The sequence below is a fragment of the Petromyzon marinus genome, chromosome 70 (assembly GCF_048934315.1).
Source record: "Petromyzon marinus isolate PM22_M1 ecotype Great Lakes invasive population chromosome 70, UKy_Petmar_22M1.pri1.0, whole genome shotgun sequence".
Taxonomy (NCBI): domain Eukaryota; kingdom Metazoa; phylum Chordata; class Hyperoartia; order Petromyzontiformes; family Petromyzontidae; genus Petromyzon; species Petromyzon marinus.
In genome coordinates this window covers 450,188-468,623 of record NC_133736.1, presented here as the reverse complement: position 1 = coordinate 468,623, position 18,436 = coordinate 450,188, and the positions used below count along the sequence as shown (strand labels likewise).

At 60.7% G+C, this 18,436-nt stretch overlaps 1 protein-coding gene across 1 annotated transcript in view; it reads left to right on the top strand.

Moving 5' to 3' along the window:
- Positions 1-18,126, top strand: part of LOC116958060 (DNA-directed RNA polymerase II subunit RPB1) — a 38,815-nt gene extending 20,689 nt beyond the window's left edge. Inside the window, 19 exon segments of the mRNA XM_076055164.1 lie at positions 2,984-3,167; positions 4,679-4,850; positions 5,200-5,305; positions 5,970-6,175; positions 7,334-7,558; positions 8,928-9,174; positions 9,831-9,931; positions 10,628-10,732; positions 11,328-11,483; positions 11,485-11,511; positions 13,053-13,256; positions 14,090-14,279; positions 14,765-14,878; positions 16,467-16,611; positions 17,005-17,090; positions 17,093-17,187; positions 17,189-17,309; positions 17,312-17,718; positions 17,721-18,126. Of these exon segments, the coding sequence (XP_075911279.1) occupies positions 2,984-3,167; positions 4,679-4,850; positions 5,200-5,305; positions 5,970-6,175; positions 7,334-7,558; positions 8,928-9,174; positions 9,831-9,931; positions 10,628-10,732; positions 11,328-11,483; positions 11,485-11,511; positions 13,053-13,256; positions 14,090-14,279; positions 14,765-14,878; positions 16,467-16,611; positions 17,005-17,090; positions 17,093-17,187; positions 17,189-17,309; positions 17,312-17,718; positions 17,721-18,074 (3,245 nt within the window). The 3' untranslated portion in view covers positions 18,075-18,126.
- Positions 18,127-18,436: the final 310 nt, after the last annotated feature.

The following is an 18,436-nucleotide window of genomic DNA, read 5'->3' as shown; positions in this document are numbered from 1 at the left end:
ATAATTACCGGCGAAACCTCACGGTACTCGAATGTGTAAATGTTGTAGTGGGTTTAACTCTCCAACACACAGCAACCGGTTAGTGCTGTACTAGTAACGAATTGTAAATGTTGTAGTGGGTTTAACTCTCCACCACACAGCAATTGGTTAGTGCTGTACTAGTAACGAATTGTTGATGTTTCAGTGGGTTTAACTCTCCAACACACAGCAACCGGTTAGTGCTGTACTAGTAACGAATTGTAAATGTTGTAGTGGGTTTAACTCTCCAACACACAGCAACCGGTTAGTGCTGTACTAGTAACGAATTGTAAATGTTGTAGTGGTTTAACTCTCCAACACACAGCAACTGGTTAGTGCTGTACTAGTAACGAATTGTTGATGTTTCAGTGGGTTTAACTCTCCAACACACAGCTACCGGTTAGTGCTGTACTAGTAACGAATTGTAAATGTCAGTGGGTTTAACTCTCCAATACACAGCAACCGGTTAGTGCTGTACTAGTAACGAATTGTAAATGTTGTGGTGGGTTTAACTCTCCAACACACAGCAACCGGTTAGTGCTGTACTAGTAACGAATTGTAAATGTTGTAGTGGGTTTAACTCTCCAGCACACAGCAACCGGTTAGTGCTGTACTAGTAACGAATTGTAAATGTCACAGTGGGTTTAACTCTCCAATACACAGCAACCGGTTAGTGCTGTACTAGTAACGAATTGTAAATGTTGTAGTTTGTTTAACTCTCCAGCACACAGCAACCGGTTAGTGCTGTACTAGTAACGAATTGTAAATGTCGTAGTGGGTTTAACTCTCCAACACACAGCAACCGGTTAGTGCTGTACTAGTAATGAATTGTAAATGTTGTAGTGGGTCTAACTCTCCAACACACAGCAACCGGTTAGTGCTGTACTAGTAACGAATTGTAAATGTTGTAGTGGGTTTAACTCTCCAACACACAGCAACCGGTTAGTGCTGTACTAGTAACGAATTGGCTACGTTCTGTTTACGTGACGCAAACCCCATAAACGAACTGGCCGTGTGGGGCGTTGACGGGGTTTAACGACACAACATTTCCATATAATAATAGGGGGGTTTCCCCCTTTATAATAGTGGGTTTTTCCCCCTCTTTTTTTCTGTCAACAAAACTGAAACCTTTCTTTTACAAGGAATCATCTTACTGCATTAACCACAATGCAAACAAGAGAGACACACTGATAATACGATGCATCGTCCTTGAAACCGATTTCCACGCTCGCGCGCGCGCGTCCCAAGCCCCCGTGCGGAATGGCGCCGTGCGCACGTTCACGGGCGGAACACCGCGGCAAGCGTAGCGGACACGAGGCACAAACGTAGCAGACACGAGGCACAAGCGTAGCAGACACGAGGCACAAACGTAGCGGACACGAGGCACAAACGTAGCGGACACGAGGCACAAACGTAGCGGACACGAGGCACAAACGTAGCGGACACGAGGCACAAACGTAGCAGACACGAGGCACAAACGTAGCAGACACGAGGCACAAACGTAGCGGACACGAGGCACAAACGTAGCGGACACGAGGCACAAACGTAGCGGACACGAGGCACAAACGTAGCAGACACGAGGCGCAAACGTAGCAGACACGAGGCACAAACGTAGCGGACATGAGGCACAAACATAGCAGACACGAGGCACAAACGTAGCGGACACGAGGCACAAACGTAGCAGACACGAGGCACAAACGTAGCGGACACGAGGCACAAACGTAGCAGACACGAGGCACAAACGTAGCAGACAGGAGGCACAAACGTAGCAGACACGAGGCACAAACGTAGCAGACACGAGGCACAAACGTAGCGGACACGAGGCACAAACGTAGCAGACACGAGGCACAAACGTAGCGGACACGAGGCACAAACGTAGCAGACAGGAGGCACAAACGTAGCAGACAGGAGGCACAAACGTAGCGGACACGAGGCACAAACGTAGCAGACACGAGGCACAAACGTAGCAGACACGAGGCACAAACGTAGCAGACACGAGGCACAAACGTAGCAGACACGAGGCACAAACGTAGCAGACACGAGGCACAAACGTAGCGGACACGAGGCACAAACGTAGCGGACACGAGGCGCAAACGTAGCAGACACGAGGCACAAACGTAGCGGACACGAGGCACAAACGTAGCAGACACGAGGCACAAACGTAGCAGACACGAGGCACAAACGTAGCAGACACGAGGCACAAACGTAGCGGACACGAGGCACAAACGTAGCAGACATGAGGCACAAACGTAGCAGACACGAGGCACAAACGTAGCAGACACGAGGCACAAACGTAGCGGACACGAGGCACGAGGCACAAACGTAGCAGACACGAGGCACAAACGTAGCGGACACGAGGCACAAACGTAGCAGACACGAGGCACAAACGTAGCAGACACGAGGCACAAACGTAGCGGACACGAGGCACAAACGTAGCGGACACGAGGCACAAGCGTAGCAGACACGAGGCACAAACGTAGCGGACACGAGGCACAAACGTAGCAGACACGAGGCGCAAACGTAGCAGACACAAGGCACAAACGTAGCAGACACGAGGTGCAAACGTAGCAGACACGAGGCACAAACGTAGCAGACACGAGGCACAAACGTAGCAGACACGAGGCACAAACGTAGCAGACACGAGGCACAAACGTAGCAGACAGGAGGCACAAACGTAGCAGACACGAGGCGCAAACGTAGCAGACACGAGGCACAAACGTAGCAGACACGAGGTGCAAACGTAGCAGACACGAGGCACAAACGTAGCAGACAGGAGGCACAAACGTAGCAGACACGAGGCGCAAACGTAGCAGACAGGAGGCACAAACGTAGCAGACACGAGGCACAAACGTAGCAGACACGAGGCACAAACGTAGCAGACACGAGGCACAAACGTAGCAGACACGAGGCACAAACGACACCAACGCGCCTGACCCCCCCCCCACGCTCCCTCGCTCGCGCGCAGGTTACATCCAACGGCGACTCATCAAGTCGATGGAGTCGGTGATGGTGAAGTATGATGGGACGGTGCGCAACGGCATCAACCAGGTCATCCAACTGCGCTACGGGGAGGACGGCCTCGCGGCCGAGCACGTGGAGTTCCAGAACCTGTCCACTCTGAAGCCCTCCGACAAGGCCTTCGAGAAGAAGTAACCCCCCACCCCACCCCCCTCGGCGCTCGCGGGCGCTCGGTCGATGTCGCTCGGTCGCTCAGTCGCTCGCTCACCCGTTCACTCGCTCGCTCACCTGTTCACTCGCTCGCTCACCCGTTCGCTCCCTCGCTCGCTCACCTGTTCACTCGCTCGCTCCCTCGCTCACCCGTTCACTCGCTCGCTCACCCGTTCACTCGCTCGGTCACTCGCTCACCTGTTCACTCGCTCGCTCACCTGTTCACTCGCTCGCTCGCCCGATCGCTCGCTCCCTCGCTCGCCCGTTCACTCGCTCGCTCCCTCGCTCGCTCACCCATTCACTCGCTCGCTCACCTGTTCACTCACTCGCTCACCCGTTCACTCGCTCGGTCACTCGTTCACCTGTTCACTCACTCGCTCACCCGTTCACTCGCTCGGTCGCTCGCTCACCTGTTCGCTCGCTCGCCCGTTCGCTCGCTCCCTCGCTCGCCCGTTCACTCGCTCGCTCCCTCGCTCGCTCACCCGTTCACTCGCTCGCTCACCTGTTCACTCACTCGCTCACCCGTTCACTCGCTCGGTCACTCGCTCACCCGTTCACTCGCTCGCTCACCTGTTCACTCGCTCGCTCCCTCGCTCACCTGTTCATTCGCTCGCTCACCCGTTCACTCGCTTGGTCGCTCGCTCACCCGTTCACTCGCTCGGTCGCTCGCTCACCTGTTCACTCCCTCACTTGCTCGGTGGCTCACTTGTCCACACTTCAGAATCGACGTCACGCGTTCAAATGCAATTTGTCTATAAATCGCCGCGCTACGATGAGCTCGCTTGGCTGAGCTGCGGTCCGCAATGGGCCAAGGCAATTGGGGGGGCGGGGGGGGCCTTACACCCGGCGAAATAAAAACAAAAAATAGTGAAATAATCTTGAGAGTATTTGGCTGCTCCGGCCTGCTCTAGATTTCTACACGATGGTGACACGCCACCAGTTGGGGCCTCTGCGTGCGTGTCTGTGTCTGCGTGCGCGTGTCTCTTGTGTGCGTCTGTGTCTGCGTGTCTCTGCGTGCGTGTCTGCACGTGTCTCTGCGTGTGTCTCTGCGTGTGTCTCTGCGTGTGTCTCTGCGTGTGTCTCTGCGTGCGTCTCTGCGTGCATTTGTGCGTGCGTGTCTCTGCGTGCGTGTCTCTGCGTGCGTGTCTCTGCGTGCGTGTCTCTGCGTGCGTGTCTCTGCGTGCGTGTCTCTGCGTGCGTGTCTCTGCGTGCGTGTCTCTGCGTGCGTGTCTCTGAGCGCGTGTCTCTGCGGGCGTGTCTGCGCGTGCATTTGCGCGCGTGTCTCTGCGTGTCTGCGCGCGTGTCTCTGCGTGTCTCTGCGTGTCTCTGCGTGTCTGCGCGTGTCTCTGCGTGTCTCTGCGTGTCTCTGCGTGTCTCTGCGTGTCTCTGCGTGTCTGTGCGTGCGTCTGCTCGTGCCTGCGGATCTCTCCTGCGTGTCTCATGCCTCCGTGTCCGGGCGTGTCCCCCCCCCACCCCCCGTGTGTGCTCGCAGGTACAAGTTCGACTTTGCTAACGAGCGCGCCATGCGGCGCTGCCTGCAGGAGGAGGTGGTGAACGACATCATGAGCAACGCGCACGTCCAGAACGAGCTGGACAAGGAGTTTGACCGCATCCGCTCCGACAGGGACACGCTCCGCTCCGTGTTTCCCACGGGCGACAGCAAGGTGACGCGCGCGTGCCGTGTCTCCCGTGTCTCCCGTGTCTCACCGTGTCTCACCATGTCTCCGTGTCTCACCATGTCTCGCCGTGCCTCGCCGTGTCTCACTGTCTCGCCGTGTCTCACTGTCTCGCCGTGTCTCGCCATGTCTCACCGTGTCTCACCGTGTCTCCCGTGTCTCACCCTTCCCCCCGTGTCTCGCCGTGTCTCACCGTGTCTCACCGTGTCTCCCGTGTCTCGCCGTGCCTCGCCGTGTCTCGCCGTGTCTCGCCATGTCTCACCCTTCCCCCCCGTGTCTCGCCATGTCTCACCCTTCCCCCCGTGTCTCACCGTGTCCATGGACGTGCCCTGTGCAGGTGGTGCTGCCGTGCAACTTGATGCGCATGATCTGGAACGCTCAGAAGATCTTCCACATCAACACGCGCCAGCCCACTGACATCAACCCCCTGCGCATCATCGAGGGTGCGTGGCGGTGGTGGCGGTGGTGGCGGTGGTGGCGGTGGTGGTGGTGGTGGTTGTTGGTGGTGGTGGTGGTTGTTGGTGGTGGTGGTGGTTGTTGTTGGTGGTGGTTGGTGGTGGTTGTTGTTGACGGCAGTGTAGCAAGTGGTGGTGATTGTTGTTGGTGGTTGTTGTTGGCGGTGGTGTGGCGGTTGGTGTTGGCGGTGGTGTGGCGGTTGGTGGTGGTTGTTGTTGTTGTTGGTTGTTGTTGACGGCGGTTGCTGGCGGTGGTTGTTGTATTTGGTGGTGTAGCGGTTGTTGTTGTTGACGGCGGTGGTTGTTGTTGTTGGTGTAGCGGTGAGCGCTATGAACCCCGGCGACCCCCGAATCCGATTCCCACTCGCGACCACCGACGCCGGCACTGACGCTTACCTGAACCTGCCCTGCCTGGGAACCCCCCCTAGGTCGACTCGGCCTCAAATGAGTAGCTGGTGTAGCGGTGTGTAGCGAACGTCGTCACTGGGGAGACAAAGGCGGCCGGGCGCGGTGGTGCTGACCGCCGCTCGGCACCCACCCCCTCCCGCGGCCCGCCGAGGCGACACGGGCCGGGGTGGAGATCTTCGCCCGTTGCCCCCCGACCCGTGCCAGATTCTTCTTTTTTTTGCTGCTGCTGTTGCTGCTGCTGCAGGCGTCCAGGAGCTGAGCAAGCGCCTGATGATCGTGAAGGGCGACGACCCGCTGAGCCGCCAGGCACAGGAGAACGCCACGCTGCTCCTCAACTGCCACGTGCGCTCGACGCTGTGCGCCCGCCGCGTCACCGAGGAGTTCCGACTCTCGCTACAGGCCTTCGAGTGGCTGCTGGGCGAGATCGAGGCGCGGTTCAACTACGCCATCGTGAGTCGCTCGCTCGCTAAGACGCTCGCTAACACACTCGCTAAGACGCACACACACTCGCTAAGATGCACACACACTCGCTAAGACGCTCGCTAAGACGCACACACACTCGCTAAGACGCTCGCACGCACGCTAAGACGCACGCTCGCTCACACACACATACACACGCTCACTAAGACGCTCACTAAGACGCACACACGCTAAGACGCTCGCTCACACACACACACGCTCACTAAGACGCACGCTCGCACGCAGCCACCGCTGCCACCACGACGCCCTCGCCGGCTACGCGCCGCGGTGTTCACCGGGCCGGGCTCCGAGTGCCGAACGTCGTCTGGGGGTGGGGGGGAGGGGGGTGCGGCCCACTTGCGCGTCTCGGGGAGCAGCAGGTTGTGACGTTCGGTTTTCATTTTCTATCCTCCGTTTGTCTCTCTCACACTCACACACACTGCCACCTCCCTCTCTCCTCTCTCTCTTCCTCCCTCTCCTCTATAAACCTCCCCTTCCTCCCTACCTCTCTCCCTCCCTACCTCTCTCCTCCCTCTGTTCTCTCTCTCTCTCTGTCTTCCTCCCTCTCCTCTATAAACCTCCCCTCTCTCCCTCCCTACCTCCCTCCCTACCTCTCTCCCTCCCTACCTCTCTCCCTACCTCTCTCCCTATCTCCCTCCCTACCTACCTCTCTCCCTCCCTACCTCTCTCCCTCCCTACCTCTCTCCCTACCTCCCTCCCTCTCTCCCTACCTCTCTCCCTACCTCTCTCCCTCTCTCCCTCCCTACCTCCCTACCTCCCTCCCTCCCTACCTCCCTACCTCCCTCCCTCCCTACCTCCCTCCCTCCTTACCTCCCTCCCTCCCTCCCTACCTCTCTCCCTCCCTACCTCTCTCCCTCCCTACCTCTCTCCCTACCTCCCTCCCTACCTCTCTCCCTCCCTACCTCTCCCTCTCTCCCTACCTCCCTCCCTACCTCCCTCTCTCCCTCCCTCTCTCCCTACCTCTCTCCTCCCTCTGTTCTCTCTCTCTCTGTCTTCCTCCCTTTCCTCCCTATAAACCTCCCCTACCTCTCTCCTTACCTCTCTCCCTCTTCCACTCCTCCCCTCCCTCCTTTCCCTGACCCCCCCCCTCTCCCTCCCCCCTCCCCCCCCCCCCACGCCACGCGCCAGGTCCACCCCGGCGAGATGGTCGGTGCTCTGGCGGCGCAGTCGCTGGGGGAGCCGGCCACCCAGATGACGCTGAACACCTTCCACTACGCCGGCGTGTCGGCCAAGAACGTGACGCTGGGCGTGCCGCGTCTCAAGGAGCTCATCAACATCTCCAAGAAGCCCAAGACGCCCTCGCTCACCGTCTTCCTCACCGGGCAGCCGGCACGCGACGCTGAGCGCGCCAAGGTGAGCGGCGGTGGTGGAGGCGGTGGGGGTTGTGGTGGTGGTGGAGGCGGTGGTGGTGGGGGAGGCGGTGGTGGTGGTGGGGGAGGTGGTGGTGGTGGGGGAGGTGGTGGTGGTGGGGGAGGTGGTGGTGGAGGCGGTGGTGGTGGTGGAGGCGGTGGTGGTGGTGGAGGCGGTGGTGGTGGAGGCGGTGGTGGTGGCGGCGGTGGTGGAGGCGGTGGTGGTGGAGGCGGTGGTGGAGGCGGTGGTGGTGGTGGAGGCGGTGGCGGTGGTGGTGGTGGGGGAGGTGGAGGCGGTGTAGGCGGTGGTGGTGGTGTTGGCGGTGGTGGTGGTGGTGTTGGCGGTGGTGGTGGTGGAGGCGGTGATGGTGGAGCTGGAGGTGGTGGTGGTGGTGATGGTGGTGGCGGTGGTGGTGCAGTATAAATCATCAAGTGAACTGCGGTCATCTTTCCCTAGCAGTGGTTTCTGGCTCAGCTGTCGAACTCAGTCGGTGGCGGTGGTGGTGGTCACCCCATCATCGTCTTCATCTGGCTACTGTGATGCCACTTTTAAATCGTCGTCATCTAGATTGACAAACTCATTTCGTGAGAAGCGCTTAGCACGGTTGGCTACGTCCGGTGCGAAAGAAGTTTGACGCACATACGTACTAAGGACACGCACGCACGTACACACGCACATACACACGCACGTACACACGCACCTACACACGCACGTACACACGCACCTACACACGCACGTACACACGCACCTACACACGCACGTACAAAGACAAAGACAAAGATCCCCCATATAGCCTTAACAGACTGTAGGGGCAAGTGCTGTTAGCGAGCACCTATGAAGGCTGGAACGGTACACGAGGGGGTGGGTGGCCAGCACCACGCCCGACTGCCTTTGTCTCCCTAGTGGCAATGTTTACACACCGCACCAGGTACTCATTTGAGGCTGAGTCGACCTAGGGGAGGCCCGGGACCGGTTCAGATAATCGTCACTGGTGTTGGCCGTGAGCGGGAATCGAACCTGGGTCGCCAGGTTCATAGCGCAGCGTAGCGCTAACCGCTACACTATCGCTCCCCACACGCACGTACACACGCACGTACACACGCACGTACACACGCACCTGCACACGCACCTGCACACGCACGTTCACGCACCTACACACGCACGTACACACGCACGTACACACGCATGTACACGTACGCACACACGTACACACGTGTGTGTGTGTCCTTGATACCACGTCACCTCAGTCCTGACTCTCTCATCCGTCGTCTCACTTGTTCCCTCTCTCCCTCCCCTCTCTCTCTCCTCCCTCCCTCCCTCTCCCTTCCTCCCCTCCCCTCCCCTCTCCTCCCCCCCCGGCCCCCGACCGCAGGACATCCTGTGCCGGCTGGAGCACACGACGCTCCGCAAGGTGACGGGCAACACGGCCATCTACTACGACCCGGAGCCCCAGAGCACGGTGGTGTCGGAGGACCAGGAGTGGGTGAACGTGTACTACGAGATGCCCGACTTCGACGTGGCGCGCATCTCTCCCTGGCTGCTGCGCGTCGAGCTCGACCGCAAGCACATGACCGACAAGAAGCTCACCATGGAGCAGATCGCCGAGAAGATCAACGCCGGTGAGGGCGCGGTGCGGGCCGGCGGTGGTGCCGGTGGCGGTCAAGTTGGCGGTGGCGGCGTGTGTGAAGTTGGTGGTGGTGGTGGCGATGTAGGTGGGAACGGTGGTGAAGTTGGTGGTGGTGGTGGCGGCCATGTAGGTGGGAGCGGTGGTGAAGTTGGTGGTGGTGGTGGTGATAGCGGTGGTGAAGTTGGTGGTGGTGGTGACGATGTAAGTGGGAGCGGCGGTGAAGTTGGTGGTGGCGATGTAGGTGGGAGCGGTGGTGAAGTTGGTGGTGGCGGTGGTGGTGATAGCGGTGGTAAAGGCGACGTTGGCGATGGCGGTGGTGACGGTGGTGAAGTTGGCAGTGAAGTTGGCAGTGGTGGGTGTGATGGCGGTGGTAAAGTTGGTGATGTTGGAGTTGGCGGTGGTGATGTTGGTGGTGGCGGTAGGAGCGGGATCGGTGCGGGATCGGGGGGGCGGTACGTTAGTCGGTGGGACCGGTGTTGCGTGACCGTGTGCACCTAGCCTGGCACGGGCGCCGGGTTGCCAGCACCGCCGCTTAGTGACGCTGTTGTTGTGGTTGTTGTGGTTGTTGTTGTGGTTGTTGTGGTTGTTGTTGTGGTTGTTGTTGTGGTGGTGGCACCTCAACCTGGCCCCGCCCCCGGCTCCCCCCAGGTTTTGGCGACGACCTCAACTGCATCTTCAACGACGACAACGCCGAGAAGCTGGTGCTGCGGATCCGCATCATGAACAGCAGCGATAACAAATATCAGGACGTGAGTCTCGCACCGCGAACCCACGACCTCCTGCACACCGGGCGAGGTAGTCAACATCTCCTAGCCACCGTTATGACGACGATGAGAGAGAGACACGCAAACTCCAAATATAAAACAGGTGTCAGGGTCGGAATCGAACGCACGACCTCCTGTAGACCAGGCGAGGTAGTCAACATCTCCTAGCCACCGTTATGATGATGATGAGAGAGAGACGCAGACTCCAAATATACAGCAGCAGCAGCAGGCATCGTCAGGGTCGAGATCGAACCCACGACCTCCTGTATACCAGGCGAGGTAGTAAACATCTCTCTGTCTGTGTCTCTGTCTCTCTCTCTCTCTGTGTCTCTGTCTCTGTGTCTCTGTCTCTCTCTCTCTGTGTCTCTGTCTCTCTGTGTCTCTGTCTCTCTCTCTATCTGTGTCTCTGTCTCTCTCTCTGTGTCTCTGTCTCTCTCTCTGTGTCTCTCTCTCTGTGTCTCTCTCTCTGTGTCTCTCTCTCTGTGTCTCTCTCTCTGTGTCTCTGTGTCTCTCTCTCTGTGTCTCTGTGTCTCTCTCTCTGTGTCTCTCTCTCTGTGTCTCTCTGTGTCTCTGTGTCTCTGTCTCTCTGTGTCTCTGTCTCTGTGTCTCTCTGTGTCTCTGTGTCTCTGTGTCTCTGTCTCTGTGTCTCTGTCTCTGTGTCGTCTGCGCCCCACCGGGCAGGAGGAGGAGATTGTGGACAAGATGGACGACGATGTCTTCCTGCGCTGCATCGAGGCCAACATGCTGACTGACATGACGCTGCAGGGCATTGAGCAGATCACCAAGGTGGGGGGGTGGTGGTGGGGGGTGGTGTGGTGGGGGGTGGTGGTGGGGGGTGGTGGTGGTGGGGGGGGGGGCGAGCGGGGTGGTCGTGAGCCGGGCGGGACTCGTGTGTTTGTCTGCACTCACGTGTGTGTGTGTATGTACGTACGTTTGTGTGTGGGTGTGGGTACGCGTGTTTGTGCGTGTGAGCGTGTGTACGTGTGTGTGTACGCGTGTATGTGTGTGTACGCGTGTGTGTGCGTGAGCGCGTGTGTATGTGTGTGTGCGCGTGTACGCGTGAGTGCACGTGTGTGTGTACGCGTGAGCGCGTGCGTGTGTGTGTACGTGTGAGCGCGTGTGAGTGCGTGTACGTGTGAGCGCGTGTGTACGTGCGTGTGTACGCGTGTGTGTGTACGTGTGTGTGTACGTGTGTGTGTGTGTACGTGTGCACGTGCGTGTGCGTGTACACCCCAACCCCCTCGTGCTGCGCCACCGTTTCCGCCCTCCGCAGTTTCCCACTCGCCAAACAGCCGCTCTGTCAAGGCCGCTCTGTGGGGGGTCTTTGCCTTTTGTCGCCCGCGTTGGCACGGCTTGACCGCCCCGCCCCCCGCACGTGCAGGTGTACATGCACCTGCCCCAGACGGACGACAAGAAGCGCATCACCCTGACGGAGGAGGGGGAGTTCAAGGCGCTGCAGGAGTGGATCCTGGAGACGGACGGCGTGAGCCTCATGAAGGTCCTGTCCGAGAAGGACGTCGACCCCGTGAGGACCCACCTCCAACGACATCGTGGAGATCTTCACGGTGAGGGCGGGGGGGGGAGGGGGGGGAAGGGGGGGGGGAAGGGCTCACCTCCGCCCCAACGCTCACCCCCACACCCCAACGCTCGCCCCCACGCTCACCCCCACACCCCAACACCCCCACGCTCACCCCCACACCCCAACACTCACCTCCACCCCCACACCCCAACGCTCGCCCCCACGCTCACCCCACACCCCAACACCCCAACGCTCACCCCCACACCCCCACACTCACCCCCACACCCCAACACTCACCCCCACACCCCCACGCTCACCCCCACACCCCAGCGCTCACCCCAACACTCACCCCAACACTCACCCCAACACTCACCCAACACCCCAACGCTCACCCCCACACCCCAACGCTCACCCCCACACCCCGACACTCACCTCCACCCCCACACCCCAACACTCACCCCACACCCCAACACTCACCCCCACACCCAACACTCACCCCCACACCCCGACACTCACCCCCACACCCCAACACTCACCCCAACACTCACCCCAACACTCACCCCCAACACTCACCCCCACACTCACCCCCACACCCCCACACTCCACCCCACACCCCACACACCCCACACTCCCCCCACACCCCAACACTCACCCCCACACCCAACACTCACCCCAACACTCACCCCAACACTCACCCCAACACTCACCCCCACACTCACCCCCACACCCCCAACACTCACCCCCACACCCCAACACTCACCTCCACCCCCACACCCAACACTCACCCCCACACCCCAACACTCACCCCAACACCTCAACACTCACCCCCACACCCCCACGCTCACCCCAACACCCCCACGCTCACCCCAACACCCCAACACTCATCCCCACACACCCCAACACTCACCCCCAACACCCCAACACTCATCCCCACACACCCCAACACTCACCCCCACACCCCAACACTCACCCCAACACTCACCCCCACGCTCACCCCCACACCCCAACACTCACCCCCACACCCCAACACTCACCCCCACACCCCAACACTCACCCCCACACCCCGACACTCACCTCCACCCCCACACCCCAACACTCACCCCCACACCCCAACACTCACCCCAACACTCACCCCCACACCCCAACACTCACCCCAACACCCCCACGCTCACCCCAACACCCCAACACTCATCCCCACACACCCCAACACTCACCCCAACACCCCAACACTCATCCCCACACACCCCAACACTCACCCCCACACCCCAACACTCACCCCAACACTCACCCCACGCTCACCCCCACACCCCAACACTCACCCCCACACCCCAACACTCACCCCACACCCCCACGCTCACCCCAACACGCTCACCCCAACACCCCAACACTCATCCCCACACACCCCAACACTCACCCCAACACCCCAACACTCATCCCCACACACCCCAACACTCACCCCCACACCCCAACACTCACCCCAACACCCCCACGCTCACCCCCACACCCCAACACTCACCCCCACACCCCAACACTCACCCCCACACCCCCACGCTCGCCCCCACGCTCACCCGTGCCCCCCCACTGCAGGTGCTGGGCATTGAGGCGGTGCGCAAGGCGCTGGAGCGTGAGCTGCACCACGTCATCTCCTTTGACGGCTCCTACGTGAACTACCGCCACCTGGCGCTGCTGTGCGACACCATGACGTGCCGGGGGCACCTCATGGCCATCACGCGCCACGGAGTCAACCGGCAGGACACGGGGGCACTCATGAAGTGCTCCTTTGAAGAGACGGTGAGCGGGGGGTGAGGGTGGTGGGGTGAGCGGGGGGGGGTGGGTGGGGGGGTGAGGGTGGGTGGGTGGATGGGCGGGTGGGCGGGTGGGTGGGTGAGTTGGTGGGTGGATGGGCTTGTGGGTGGGCGTGTGGGTGGGTGAATGGGCGTGTGGGTGGGTGATGGGCGTGTGGGTGGGTGGATGGGCGTGTGGGTGGGTGAGTGGGTGGGTGGGTGAGTGGGTGGATGGGCGTGTGGGTGGGTGGATGGGCGTGTGGGTGGGTGGATGGGCGTGTGGGTGGGTGGATGGGCGTGTGGGTGGGCGGATGGGCGTGTGGGTGGGCGGATGGGCGTGTGGGTGGGCGGATGGGCGTGTGGGTGGGCGGATGGGCGAGTGGATGGGCGTGTGGGTGGGTGAGTGGGTGGGCGGATGGGCGTGTGCATGGGCGGATGGGCGTGTGGGTGGGCGGATGGGCGTGTGGGTGGGCGGATGGGCGTGTGGGTGGGCGGATGGGCGTGTGGGTGGGCGGATGGGCGTGTGGGTGGGTTGATGGGCGTGTGGGTGGGTGGATGGGCGTGTAGGTGGGCGAGTGGGTGGGCGAGTGGGTGGGCGAGTGGATGGGCGAGTGGATGGGCGTGTGGGTGGGTGAGTGAGTGAGTGGGTGGATGGGCGTGTGGGTGGGTGAGCGAGAGAGAGAGAGACGCAGACTCCACAACCGGCATCGTCGGGGATCGGGATTGAACCCACGGCCTTCTGCGCCCCGAGCGAGGGAGATAACATCCCCCCCCCCTCCCTCCCTCCCTCTCCCCCCTCCCCTCCCTCTCCCCCCTCCCTCCCCTCCCCCCCCCCCGCAGGTGGACGTGCTGATGGAGGCGGCGTCCCACGCCGAGGTGGACCCCATGAAGGGCGTCTCCGAGAACATCATGCTGGGCCAGCTGGCGCCTGCCGGCACCGGCTGCTTCGACCTGCTGCTCGACGCCGAGAAGTGCAAGTTCGGCATGGAGATCCCACCAACATCGGCGCGCTGGGCATCGGGGCTCGTACGTACACACACGCACACGTACACACACACACACGCGTACACACACACACGCGTACACGCACGTACACACACGCACGTACACACACGCACGTACACACACACGCACACGTACACACGTACACACACACACACGTACACACACGCACGTACACACACACACGTACACGCACGCGTACACACACACACGTACACACACACACACGTACACACACACGCGCACACGCACGCGTACACACACGCACGTACACGCACGCGTACACACACGCACGTACACGCACGCGTACACACACGCACGTACACACACACACACGCACGTACACACGCGTTTTCACACACGCGCGCGTGCACACAGACAAACGCACGTATACGTTATGCCATGGCCGTCATCTAACTGTGTTTTTGTGTGTGTCTGTGTGATGCCCCCCACCACTGGGACCCTCCCCCCCCCCCCCCCCCCGTGCCCCCCCCACCCCCCGTGTCTCCATAGCAACGGGGATGTTCTTCGGTGCCGTGGGCAGCCCCTCGTCCGGGATGTCTCCGGCCATGACGCCCTGGAACCAGTCGGCAACGCCGGCCTACGGCGCCTGGTCCCCCGGCATCGGTAGCCACCGCCACCGCCTACCTGCCTGCCGACACACACGCCTAGACACACACCTAGACACACACCTAGACACACACCTAGACACACACCTAGACACACACCTAGACACACACCTAGACACACACCTAGACACACGCCTAGACACACACCTAGACACCTAGACACACACCTAGACACACACCTAGACACACACCTAGACACACGCCTAGACACACGCCTAGACACACGCCTAGACACCTAGACACACACCTAAACACACACCTAGACACGCCAACACACACACCTAGACACGCCAACACACATTACCTAGACACACGCCTAGACACACGCCTAGACACATACCTAGACACACACCTAGACACCTAGACACACACCTAAACACACACCTAGACACCTAGACACACACCTAGACACACACCTAGACACCTAGACACACACCTAGACACACACCTAGACACATACCTAAACACACACCTAGACACTTAGACACACACCTAAACACACACCTAGACACCTAGACACACACCTAGACACACACCTAGACACACACCTAAACACACACCTAGACACCTAGACACACACCTAGACACACACCTAGACACACGCCTAGACACACGCCTAGACACACGCCTAGACACCTAGACACACACCTAAACACACACCTAGACACGCCAACACACACACCTAGACACGCCAACACACATTACCTAGACACATGCCTAGACACACGCCAACACACATACCTAGACACACGCCTAGACACACACTTATACACACGCCTAGACACATACCTAGACACATGCCTAGACACACACCTAGACACGCCAACACACATTACCTAGACACATGCCTAGACACGCCAACACACATACCTAGACACACGCCTAGACACACACCTAGACACACACCTAGACACACGCCTAGACACACCTAGACACGTAGATACACGCCTAGACACACACCTAGACACACCAACACACATACCTAGACACACCCCTAGACACACACCTAGATACACGCCTAGACACATACCTAGACACACGCCTAGACACGCCAACACACATACCTAGACACACGCCTAGACACGCCAACACACATACCTAGACACACGCCTAGACACACACTTATACACACACCTAGACACGCCAAGACACATACCTAGACACACACCTAGACACACACTTATACACACGCCTAGACACATACCTAGACACCTAGACACCTAGACACAAGCCTAGACACACACCTAGACACGCCAACACACATTACCTAGACACACGCCTAGACACGCCAACACACATACCTAATGACGATATTGTGATGTGGTGATGACGATATTGTGATGTGGTGATGATGACTGTCGTGATCATGATGTGTCGATGTTGTGTTGGTGACGACGATGATGTTGTGGTGGTGGTGTTGATGTGGTGGTGGTGGTGGTGTTGATGTGGTGGTGGTGTTGATGTGGTGGTAGTGGTGGTGTTGATGTGGTGGTGTTGTTGATGTGGTGGTGGTGTTGATGTGGTGGTGGTGTTGATGTGGTAGTAGTGGCGGTGTTGATGTGGTGGTGGTCCGTGTCGCGGTGCAGGCAGCGGCATGACTCCGGGTGCCGCCGGCTTCTCTCCGAGCGCCGCGTCGGACGCCAGCGGCTTCAGCCCCGGCTACTCCCCGGCCTGGTCGCCCACGCCGGGGTCGCCGGGGTCACCGGGGCCCGGCTACATCCCCCTCTCCCGGTACGCTCGCTTACACGCTCGCTCGCCTACTCGGTCCCCTACACGCTCGCTCACCTACACGCATGCTAACCTACTCGCTCACCTACACACTCGCTCACCTACCTACTCCTCACCCTCCGGAGCGTCGTCTAAACCCGGAGGATTCCACCTCCGTGCGGAGACAGACTTTTGCGCGGAGAATCTTTGGCGTGTCGTGTGCTGAGTCTCCATCCCCCCTCCCTCCCCCTCTGGCCCCCCCCCCCCGCCCCCAGGTGGACCCCTTTCTCCAGCTACTCCCCGACGTCTCCCGCCTACGACCCGCTCTCCCGGCGGCTACTCGCCCCAGAGCCCAGCTACAGCCCCGCCAGCCCAGCTACCAGCCCACCAGCCCCAACTACAGCCCCACCAGCCCAGCTACAGCCCCACCAGCCCCAGCTACAGCCCCACGTCTCCCTCCTACTCGCCCACCAGCCCCAGCTACAGCCCCACCAGCCCAAGCTACAGCCCACCAGCCCCAGCTACAGCCCGACCAGCCCAAGTTACAGCCCCACCAGCCCCAGCTACAGCCCCACGAGTCCCAGCTACAGCCCCACGTCTCCCCTCCTACTCGCCCACCAGCCCCAGCTACAGCCCCACCAGCCCAAGCTACAGCCCGACCAGCCCCAGCTACAGCCCGGCAAGCCCCAGCTACACCCCGACCAGTCCAAGCTACAGCCCCACCAGCCCAGCTACAGCCCCACCAGCCCCAGCTACAGCCCCACCAGCCCCAGCTACAGCCCCACCAGTCCCAGCTACACCCCCACCAGCCCCAACTACAGCCCGGCGTCTCCCAGCTACAGCCCGACAAGCCCGAGCTACAGCCCCACCAGCCCCAGCTACAGCCCCACCAGCCCCAGCTACAGCCCGGCATCACCCGCCTACTCCGGCGCGGGTTTTCCAGCCCGGTCGCCCTCCTACAGCCCCAGCTCCCCTTCCTACAGCCCCAGCTCGCCCTCGTACAGCCCCAGCTCGCCCAAGTACACCCCGACCAGCCCCAGCTACAGCCCCACGTCGCCCGAGTACAGCCCGGCCTCGCCCAAGTACTCCCCGACGAGCCCCACTTACACCCCCGACGAGCCCCAAGTACTCCCCCGACGAGCCCCACGTACTCGCCCACCACCCCCAAGTACACCCCGTCGTCGCCCACCTACACCCCCACGAGCCCCGCCTACACGGCGACGCCCAGCGGCTACTCCCCGCCCTCGCCCAAGTACTCCCCGACGAGCCCCAAGTACACCCCGTCGTCGCCCACTTACACGCCCACGAGCCCCACTTACACGCCCACGAGCCCCACTTACACGCCCACCAGCCCCACTTACACGCCCACCAGCCCCACTTACACGCCCACCAGCCCCAAGGGCTCCTCCTACTCGCCCACGTCGCCCGGCTACAGCCCCGCGAGCCCCACCGTCAGCCCGGAGGACAGCGACGAGGAGGAAAGCTGAAGGGGCGGCGGAGGCGGCGGCGGAGGCGGCGGAGGCGGCGGAGGCGGCGGAGGCGGCGGAGGCGGCGGAGGCGGCGGAGGCGGCGGAGGCGGCGGAGGCGGCGGAGGCGGCGGAGGCGGCGGAGGTGGATTTTCCGTCGCGCGTCGGTCGCCATCGGCCAGCTGATGCCGGGGGAGCGTCGGATTTGTGGTGTGGGGGCGGTGGCGGGGGTGGCGGCGGACGTGTGTGTACGAGCGTTGGCGCGGAATCGCGGCAATTAAAGTGACGGAGAGAAAAGAGAAAAAAATCGAAAAAGGAACGGCGGGCGGGGGTGGGTGGGTGGGGGGGGGGATTGTTTTAAGTGTAAGTAATTATAAAAAAAA